We start from the raw sequence: 10,313 nt of genomic DNA, 5'->3' as shown, positions 1-10,313 counted from the left end.
TTTTTTTTTTTTTTTTGCGAATTTCACTAATTTTCATTTAATTTGGATACGAGCGTGGTAATCCTAATTCCTGCGATTTAAAATGTAAGCGAGCAAGACAACCGACCAGTAGTGCAGACACCGGACTCTTCTTTCAGTGCAACACCTGCAGGCTTCCTCACTGGAGGTCAGCGTCTAAATTAAAGTCACTTAAAATGTTTACAACAGTGATTCAGTGCTTGATGTGTGGATGTTGGAGGGAGGGAGGGTGGGGGAGAGGAGGAGAAACAGGAGTTCAGAAGAATTAACTCCCAACAGTCGCAGTAATTAAGAGCCCAGACTTGCCGGTAATGCTGAAACACCTTTATTGTGCCCAATCTGAACATACTCCACAACTGTAAGTAGCAGCAAACTTGGCAGACCACAATGAGGTAGACTTTCAAAACTCTAAAAAGCAGCTGGGCCGAGGGACAACAAGCTCAGCATGACAAACCTAATGGATAAAGAAAAGACATGTTGTCTTTGGCACACAGCTCGTTATGCATTTGTCCAACTGGAACGAGAAGGCAAAATGGGATAAGAAAGCGTGGGGTCGTTTTACTGGGGTCTACTCAAGCTCTGGATAGATAATTTATCGTCAGCTAAGTGGAAGTTCTTACATTCAACAGGAAACAAGCAGCTGTTCTAACGTAGGCGTGTCCCCCTGCTGATGTACAAAAGTGATTAAAAACCACTGCCACCTCTCCACACGTGCAAATTAAAAAGTGCAAAAAAATCAAACTATGTACATTCAAATGATTCATTCACTCGAGTTTCAAAAGGATCCGTCAGTAGCTTGAAAAAAATGGATCACCAGTTGAGGCGCATCCAGTACCATCGTTACACACATTTAATATAACTGGACCAACGAAGCAAGTTAAAGTAGTACATCCAACAATTTGTGCCCGTTCAGTTGAAATTTGGGAGGGCAAATTAAAAAGAAAAATAGCCGCAGGAAAAAAAAAAAAAAAAAAAAATGTATGAGAAAAAATAAAACAACAAAAAAAAAATGAAAATAATAAAAGGGGGGGGTTTCCCATAAACAGCCGCCTGATAGAATTCTGTTCAAAATTTTCATGTCATGACTTAAAACCGTTTGTGTACAAATTAGTAAAAAACTGCGTAAAAATGTCTGAAATGCGACTGGTTAAATGAAGCCCGACATTCAACTCCCAAAAGTAAGAAACACCAGTTGGCTTGCACAGGAAAAAAACAGATGCCAACTGGGGGAGGGGGAGGGGAAAAAAATAAAAAGTTAAAGGCACTGTATGGCGTTTGCCAATGAACGGCAATGATACTTGCGTGATTGCTCTTCACTATGCAACACATGTAAACCAAAAAAAAAAAAAAAAAAAAAGGAAAAAAAAAAAAAAAAAAAAAAAAGGCATTTTCATCCACTTCTTAACCTCCAGCTGACTCCTATCTCTCTGTCTGGCCACAAGTCTGGGAAGTGTGAAGGGCCCCTTGTCTCTCCCAACAAGGTCAGTGTGCATAGTGCCACTGAACAACAGCAAAAATGTAGCAAGTGCAAAAGTGAACATTTTCTACAGTGATATCCCCCAGTGCCTGGTGGAGTGCCTTGGTGCCCTCGTGGACGAGGGACGTCCGGCACACGTGCTCTCCTTGGCGGGCGGCCTCGCCTCGGAGAGAGGAGCTCTTCCTCTGGCCCTTCAGGAGGGTCTGGATCCCCGTCCCTCCCCCGGGCTCTAGCTCGAGTCCCTGTTCTTCTGGTTGCGCATGAGGGGCCGGTGGTTGCTGAAGATGTCCATGGAGTGCTGCCAGTGCCAGCAGGAGCGGCAGTAGTACTTGAAGCAGGCCTGAGTGAACACAGACGGGTGGTTGAGCGAAGTGCGGAGACGTTTCTCATGTTGGCAAAACAATTTGTGGGAGATCATTTCAAAAAAAACAAACAAAAAAAAAAAAGGGAATTAACTTTTACAGCAAGTACAAATGTTCATATTCCTCAAAGTCACTGTGGGTTCAACGAGGAAAATAAGATCCATGTGAATATATTCTAATATTGAGAATTACATTTGATGCATCAAGACAACAATGACAGCTACTTTTTACTGTACTAAACTGTAGTCCATTTCATGCATTTGAAATTTTATTTACTTCCTTTAGTACATTTTTCATGACTTGGGGAAAAAGAAACTTTACAGCCGTATGAGTAAAAGGTGCCGTAAAAGTCAAACACAAAGCAGACCAGTGGGAAAAGAACATTTCAAGAATAAACGTCATACCCTGCTCGACTGCATTCTGCTGACGTGACCGAAACCAAACCTCGTCACTTGCTGGCAAGACAAAGATTTGTTTGAAGTGGATTTCCACTCACCGGGTCTCTGCAGAAGAAAGGCCCAGGTTGGCGAAGGCAAACTTGACACATGGAGTCTTCCAGGTACGGGTCGATCTGGACCTGGGGGGGAACGACAGCGCTCGGTTTACAGCCGGCCCACCAAGAGAGGCACAGAAGTTTACCGAACAGCACCCGCCGCTGAAGCGACGAGCTGCTGATCAAGCGCTCTTTAAAAAAAAAAAATGTCTTTAAAAACAAACGGGGGTTTTTAAGTGCTGGTGCTGCAGGAGGCGTTGTTATTATTATTATTATTATTATTATTATACTCTCGTTTGGGTATTAATGTTGAGAGCCAGCAGCCTCTCGAGCTCTGCGCCGCAGAAAAAAAAAAAAGGTGCCATTGATGAGTACAAACGCTAATTAAAGTGCATCCTTTTTACCTTCTTTGTAAACTTGGGTGTTTTAATCTCCACAAATGCAGCGCAGACAGCCTTCAGGTAACTGCGCTGATTGTTGAAGGTGACACGTCCGGAGCCTGGACACAAGACGGGTCGGATTTAAACCGACGTTATTAAAAGATGAGCAGGATATAAAAAAAAAAGATGCAGAGGTGACCGACGAGAGCGCGCCGCGTCACCCGACCCCGGAGCAAATGAGAGCGCAAATTTAAAAAAAAACAACAAAAAAAACACACCGGCAGTCTCACCTATGGGGTACTTGTGCTTGTCCGTGTCGATGCCGGCGTACATGACGCCTCCGAACAGGTCGTTCATGATGCTGGCCAGCGCCTCGGCGTTCAGCATGCCGTGCAGCGCGCCCACAAACACCGTCTTACTGGGGTCGAGGCGCTGAGCGGGGCAGCGCACGTAGTTGCTGTCAGAGATCACCCAGGGAATCACCTGCACCTGCAGCAGGAGGAGGGAGGGAGGGAGGGAGGGAGGGAGGGAGCCGGGTCACAGGAGTCAGGGGGGGGGGATTACTTACCCTCCTTCACGTGTTTAAATAGGATGCCGAGTCGGGCTGGGGACAGTGCGGGACGGTGCAGGACGGTGCGGGACGGCGTCGTTCTGAACGCTGGCTGGATGCCAAGAGTTCTGGTGCAGACTTTCAATTTAAGAAATGTTTCCTCCAAACCGACCCTTTTCCCTAAATTAAAAGTCAAAGTCCTCGAACGATTTATAGTCCAAACGCGAGGAGCTGTACAAAACCGTTGAGGACTATTTCACTTTCACATTTTGATAAATGGGACACGACGGCAAAAAAAAAAAAAACAAACAACATCTCTCAGAAGACGGTGTGAAGAATTATTTGGTTTGTGTTTCGGTCATCACACCTCGAAGACTTCACGGAGACAAAATCAAAGTTATTTGTGTCGTTTCACCGTTTTAAATTAATGACAAAAGTGGGAGCAGTAAATAATCTCACTTAAGAATCTGCAGTGATTGTGAATGTTTGATTAATTGGCATTTTGCTTGATAAATGTGATTTACAGTCCAGTGGAGAACACTCGCATTCAATTTCACGCAGTACGATTTAAATGCGTCAAACTTTTTGCAAATGAACCTCCTCAGATTCTTGATATATATATATACACACACACACGCACCGGGTTGTCAGGCGTTATTGCAGGCTGCCGTATGGATTACTTCTCTCTCTCGATTGGTGTACCTCCATTTCTAAACCTCTTTTTAGGCTTTTCACAACAATCAGTGCAGCAAGTTTTCCAAAAGTCCTTTCATCACAACACCGAACACTTTGAGGTGGACGAAGTCTCTGTCGCTCGGCGTTAAAGATTGCGTCGCTCTCGTTTCGCGTGCGTCGTTGGGCTTCGCGGGTCGTTTTCTACTCACATCCTTGCATCTCATCCTGCGGCTGGACATCTTGAAGTAGTACTCCCTGTTGTCGTCGGGGTGAAACGGGTCCTGGGAGCAGGCGTGGAGCAGCGCCCGCACAGACTTCTCGTTCTCAAACACCAGGTAAACGTAGCCTACAAAACACACAGCAAAGTACTTCATGATGGAGAACAATACACCGTTTAATTTACCTTAAAGAAAAAAAAAAAGAGCTTGATGTACTTAAACTTCAGATCACCAGACTAAGTTATTAAACCGAGCTCACGGACAGCATTCAGGATTCTTTTGTTTCCTTGACAATATGATTGACAACATTTTCATGACCGCGAGTCATTTATCCATTCAATCATCCATCAAGCAAAAAAAAAAAAAAAAAGCTAAATATTTACTAATTCCTGTGTCATTAGCTTAACAATATTATAATAATGAACAAATGGTTTGATGGTGGATCCGTTGGAACGACACTAAACTGTCATTCAGGACATGTAAAAACTAGTTAGAAAAACAGATCAGAAAAGAAAGAACAGTTTTAAGTAAAGTAATACGTGAACATTTCAAAAGTTAGGTAAACATGTAATGGATAAACAGGTCAATGTTTTGTAAGTATAAATTGTTGCCTGGCTAAAAAAAACATTGGATAGATGAATGGCTCAAAGTAGTAAAAAAAAAAAATTAAAAAAAAAAAAAAAAAAGTTAAGAGATGGCCAAGATAAACAGCGGAAAAAGATTTAAATTTTTTTTTATTATAATTCAGTGCTTATAAGGATAAAAGTTACAGTTGAAATAAAGCTAAAAGGAAATGATACATTTTGAAAGACCTAAATGTAATTAATGAATTAGCGGATGAGATCTCCAGCCTCAGTTCAATATAAATCGGGGGGTGTTACATAACAATCGAGTTTAAAATAAATTAATACTCACACATAACTTGAAGGGTATTTGGGGTTAATCTGCTGAGCTGTGGTGGTACGTCACAAAAAAAAAACAAAAAAAAAAAAAAAAACTTCTGAACCGCTGATCTAAATCGCCTCTGAAAGTCAAACCCATAAGAACTCCTACAAACTAGCACTTAGCCCCAAAGTTAATGAGGCATTTCTCTTGTGTCCAGTTTCTGCTTCAAGCACCGTGTTTTATGCTCCAGCTATGCCCAACGTCACCGTCCTGAAGTAGCTTCTAAAAGGACCGACCGTTAAAACTCACCAGCATGCCGGGTGCTCACCACAGTACCACCCTAAAACCAGGAAAGGAAATCAAATAGCCTACCAGCCTGTCGTTACCTTTGGCCACATTACCTTTGGGAGGGCAGCGAGGGTGCTTTCCATCCTTACCCGGCCACTCCACAGTCAGAGGGCCATAGCCGCTGAAGGTGCTCATGAGGCCAGCTGAAATAGAGCAGTAGGTGGAGATTTTTTTTTTTTTTTTTTTTGGGGGGGGGGGGGGGGGGGGGGGGGGGGGAATTAACATTTACCTGTTAAACATGTGCACAATACATGATTACAACTACATTAGTTTGATCTCCCGTGCTCTTGTAGCTTAATTCAAATTAATGAATTTATTATGGTCGAGGCCGAAACCGCAAACTGTGACGTGCATAGAAATGTTGCTAAATTATGATCGGCTTGAAAAACACAGAAGGAATAAGACTACGGGGTTGTAGAGGAGAACATGATAGGACCTTCTTTCGAACATGTATATGCACGCGTCGTGTTTTTTTTTTTTACCTTCTTTCACAAGTCTCCTCTCTAAAGCCCGAATTAATTCAAAGCCTTTCTGAAAACTCCTCCTGCTTCAACGCGCGAGGACGTCTCACTGACATTTATTTGAAACCACCAGATTGTGAAAATATGCGAGCCCGAATTGAAACGCGTCCGCGTCCGATCTTAAAAACGAGCATCATTAAATAACGCGGACGGCGTTGTACCTTCTGTGATGTCCCAAGGAACACCACCAAGAAAGACCTTGCAGGAGTACAGGGGGTCCTTGTTGTTCCTGGGAGGCAGCTGACCGCTCCAGGTGAACGTGGCCTCATTCACCGCTGATGGGTGCAGAACAAGGGTTAGTCGAGGGCGAGGGCGAGCCTGCATCCTCCGGGGGTTTGGAGGCGATTAAAAAAAAAAAAAAAAAAAAAAAAAAAAGGGTTTAGCGAGCTTACCTGCAGCCTGCCTGTGCAGGCGAGCCTCCCTCTCAATGCTGAATGCGTCATCCGACTGGTCGAGCATGTCTGCACCCGGCCACGGAGAGCCGGTGCGCCAGCGGCGGGAAATGGCGGAGGAGGAGGGGCTGGCACTGGATGGCGGGGTCAGAGGAGAGCTGGTGTCCTGGGAGTCCAGGCGGGAGCCCAGTCGCAGCAGATCCTTCTGCATGTTTGATGACAGGTAAGGCAGGGGGGGGGAAATCCGCAAAGTGGACTGGAGAGAAAGACGACCGGCTGTTAACGAGACGCGATTGACGAGACGTCTTGCAGCGTGCGAAACATTTGATGGCGAGCGTGAAGGACACGAGGGGCAATAAGGAAGTTCAGAAACTGCTCCTGTTGTGCACAAATGAAGCGCAGCACCATGACAGACACAGTGAATACAGCGCAGAGCTATTGTAATAATACTACCAAGAAATTAAAAATAAATTTTAAAAAAAAAGAAGATATTTCATGTCGCCTGACTTTGCATACAAATACAGTTCAAATATCAAATTTGCTTCTTTTAAACAGTTTTTTTTTTTCAATTGATCTCAATCTACTGTTTGCAAAACTAACAGGTCTCTTTAAAAACAGTCCAGAAAGGAACCGCAGGCCGGCGCTACCAAGAGTCGTCTTTAATCGTCAATAGCTCCACACCTTAAACAAATGGAACTGGCAAGTTTGACCAAATATAATAAAATATACTTAAAAAGACAAAACAAGCAACATAGAACCGTCTCTAAATAAGGACCCAAGGTACAATTTGATCATTTATGGTATCTGTGGGAGAGTCAATAGTGAATATAGCCGTTCAATCCCCCCCTCTCTATATTTGGATGTCAAATTGGAGCAGTAAATGTGAATACCACAAAGTGTTTGAGACCTACGACCCCCTCCCCAACAATCCAACACAAACGGGAGCTGCGGAACTCAAAGCTCATGTGCCTTACCAGCATGTCACAGAGGTGATCCGAGCCCGAGCTGAAGCCGCTGGTCTCCGAGTCTTCGGGACTGCTGGAGCGAGAGTCCAGGAAGGAGCTCGAGTCCAGTCGGTTTGCCACGCGAGCCATGCTCGGGAACTTCTCCAGGAAGTCAGCAGTCATGCTCAGGGACTCAGGGGGCAGGTAGCCTGGAGGCTTCCCGAGGATGCTACTGAAGGGACTGTTCAGGATACCTAGCACTGGAGAACAGGAGAATCATGCTATATATACACACACACACACACATATATACATATATGCGTGCACACACACACACCGTCTTATCGGGATGACTCAGATCTGTGACAGTAATGTGCATTCTGCTCTGCAAACAGATGAGCAAACTGAAGAAAATGAGATGTGTTTGCTGAGTCTACAGAGACGCATCGATCGGTCAGGAGGAAAGCTGCTTCGCAAACTCAAGTTTCCAAAATTCACATCTTTAAATCCATTTTGCAGCCGGACGGGCAGCGTCAAGAAAATTGGGTTCGAGTGCTGAATCGACAGACGGCCACTGATTTATCAGAAGTGGAACACGGCAATGCAAACTCAAGTAGCCAAAAATGTGCTTATAGAAGAAGGTACAGGACGTTGCCAACAGCAACCGAACAAGCTCGAGTCTGCCGAGTCGATAATGGGGAAGCATTTTCAATTTCGCTTTCGATATTTTGCAGCCCGACTGCAGTAATTTGAAAAACTATCTCGACCTTTTGACTTTTACCGGAGGCCGATTCGTCCATCACCTTTCCGCAAACCAAGTCCAGCGACTTGCTAAGCAGCAATTTCTTCATTATAAAGCGGAGTCTTCCTTCCTCCTGATAACCAAGCGAGTCAGCTGGCAGCAGCGACAGTGGCCTGTAACAGTGAACATGAGGCTCTGAGGGGATTATTCAGCTGCAGGCCGCATCCAAAAGCTCTGTCCCACTTTGTTAAAAGGCCCAGTTTAGAAAGCTCTAAATGAAGTTATGCTGGGTTGGTTTGGACATGCAGCGATAAAACTACCGCGCTACAAATGGGTCAGGACAAATGGGGCATCCTTCAAATCGGTGGTACCTCTCTAAAGACAGACGCTCATCTCGAAACTGTCTGACATCGCACAGGTCAGCGTTTACATAATCTTAGTTTGCCCGTTTCATGCAGCTTTGTGCGATTGCTTCAGCAGTTTTCTAACCGAGCCTACTCATTCAGCCCGACAGCATCCTGGCGTCATCCAGTTAGATCAACAGGTAATGGATACATATTTTTAACTGGACTCCATGGCAACATGATTCAGCTTTGGGAAACGAAAAGTAGCTTGACTGGCTTGTTTTTTTTTTTTTTTTTTTGTGCCGGCTGGCTTGCTAGAGATGCAGCAAAGCAAAACTGCCACATCATCCTCCCTAGTGACGCTACAGCCTGTTCCCACATGCAGACAGACTGCTGTTAACCAACCATCACATACTTCAGCATTAACGAGGGCAGCACAAATCAAACAACCTAATAGACGTTACACTATCGACTGTTATGTACAAAGAAATGAAACCCAACAAACTCTTGGGAAAAGAACCAACACCACCAAGCAGACTCGGGCACATTATGTGGTATAAAAAAAAGACCACAAGTTCTGCTGTGAATCCTAAAGACATTTAGATTTTTTTTATTTTTTTTTTTTAAAAAGGGCTGGTTACTCACTGGAGGGAGAGCTGGTCTGAACCTGGGATGGGGAGGGGTGTGTGTCGGTCTCCTGGCTGCTCCAGGGTCTGTCCCAGCCGGACAAACGGAGAGACTGGAGGCCCAGGCCCAGGTCTGTGACACCCGGCGGGCCCCTGGATGATGGCATCTCCTGGGAGCCGGGCATGCCGCCACAGTTGGGGAAAAGCATCCTCCTGCTGCCCACCGCAGCCAGGTCCGACTCTTTGATCCGAGATCCAGTCGGGAGAGGGAGCAAAAGAGAGGAGAGCAGAGTTAGCCAAAAAAAGAACAGTTGTTTCAGTCTGCGTTACATAGAAGGAAAAAAAAAAAAAAGGGGGCAAAGTGAGCTCTGCCACAAAACAGCTCCTGTGAGGAGAAATATCATGAAAAGAAAACCAAACTTCCCTCATCACCACATCTCCCCCTACCCTGGCTGCCGGCGGAGCTAACCTGCTGCCTCTGTGCCCGGTGCAACTGCCATGCATCTCCGTCTGCATCACTGACCCACCTAGCAGCATGTGACATGGCTGCTGATGCACTCGCACACCCCTGCTAATGACATCAGCTTTCCCCCACCTCCCTGCTTCCTTGCCTAACAACTGTGTAATGAAAAATTCCTGCCGGAGCTATTGGCTTGTTGATAGAAGTACTCCCTCTCTCTGGCAGGCACACAGCACGTCTCCGAGTCAGTGGGAAGAGAGCGGCCACCGCTGGTGCCGTTACTGCCGCTGCTTACTCTGTGTCTAGCCTTGTTTCCTGAGCGAGCTGACAGAGGCGCGGGGAGGGGAGGGGAGGGGAAGGGAAAGCGAGGGGCAGAGCTACAGCAACACGGAGGAAGGCGGCATGGGAGCGAATGACTCAGCAGGCTCAAATTAAAAAGTACTTCAAACTCGAGGACGCTCAGAGAATTTAATTTGAAATCAGGTGTTTGTGAGCTCTCCCGACATTTGCACACAAACACGGAGGGGAACAGGCACAGCCTCGCCGTAGCAGAAGCAGCTGACTGATCAGATGTTGAGGACGGAGCGATTTGCACCGCCAGCTCCTCCCTTCCCTCTCCGGGCCTGGAGAGCTTCCAGCTGCAAGCTACACCCCTGATTCAGCAACGCCACGCTGGGGCGGATGGTGCACAGAGGCCACAGCAGAAGTTTAGCTCAGTTCGCATCAAGATCCAATTTACTTTTGTGTCGCTTAAGTTGCGCAACCTTTGTGCCGTTCTGCCGCTTCTGTCAGAACTGAGCGACGCTTCACGGTGTACATCTAAAAAACAAGGCTGTTCGTCACAGGAGCAGATGTGCCTTAAGCAAACGGAGCAGTTC

General features: G+C 45.8%; 1 protein-coding gene across 2 annotated transcripts; it reads right to left on the bottom strand.

Moving 5' to 3' along the window:
* Positions 1-327: 327 nt before the first annotated feature.
* Positions 328-9,740, bottom strand: cpeb1b (cytoplasmic polyadenylation element binding protein 1b). Of its 2 annotated transcripts, none has more exons than XM_069165713.1 (11): positions 9,423-9,740; positions 8,995-9,216; positions 7,294-7,523; positions 6,320-6,575; positions 6,089-6,202; positions 5,460-5,549; positions 4,165-4,301; positions 3,021-3,219; positions 2,755-2,849; positions 2,354-2,434; positions 328-1,835 (listed from the first exon to the last, which is right to left on the bottom strand). In XM_069165713.1, the coding sequence occupies exons 1-11, from the start codon at positions 9,517-9,519 to the stop codon at positions 1,725-1,727; spliced, it is 1,632 nt and encodes a 543-aa protein (XP_069021814.1). In that variant the 5' UTR covers positions 9,520-9,740; the 3' UTR covers positions 328-1,724. The 2 variants fall into 2 exon arrangements, with proteins under 2 accessions (XP_069021814.1, XP_069021815.1); XM_069165714.1 differs by having other exon boundaries at positions 9,445-9,740.
* Between the last annotated feature and the right edge of the window lie 573 nt (positions 9,741-10,313).

Source organism: Embiotoca jacksoni, unplaced genomic scaffold (assembly GCF_022577435.1).
Source record: "Embiotoca jacksoni isolate LCO1_2020_lvr unplaced genomic scaffold, fEmbJac1.0.p SCAF_35, whole genome shotgun sequence".
Taxonomy (NCBI): Eukaryota; Metazoa; Chordata; class Actinopteri; family Embiotocidae; genus Embiotoca; species Embiotoca jacksoni.
Note: the sequence above shows the minus strand (reverse complement) of the source record. Positions and strands in the feature narration are given on the sequence as shown.

Coding starts and splice junctions, on each gene's coding strand:
- cpeb1b (XM_069165713.1), bottom strand. CDS start 9,519: ATGTCACATGCTGCTAGGTGGGTCAGTGATGCAGACGGAGATGCATGG. Junction 6,576..7,293: donor ATCACCTCTGTGACATGCTG/GTAAGGCACATG, acceptor CTTTCTCTCCAG/TCCACTTTGCGGATTTCCCC. Junction 4,302..5,459: donor CCCTCGCTGCCCTCCCAAAG/GTAATGTGGCCA, acceptor TGTGTTTTGTAG/GCTACGTTTACCTGGTGTTT.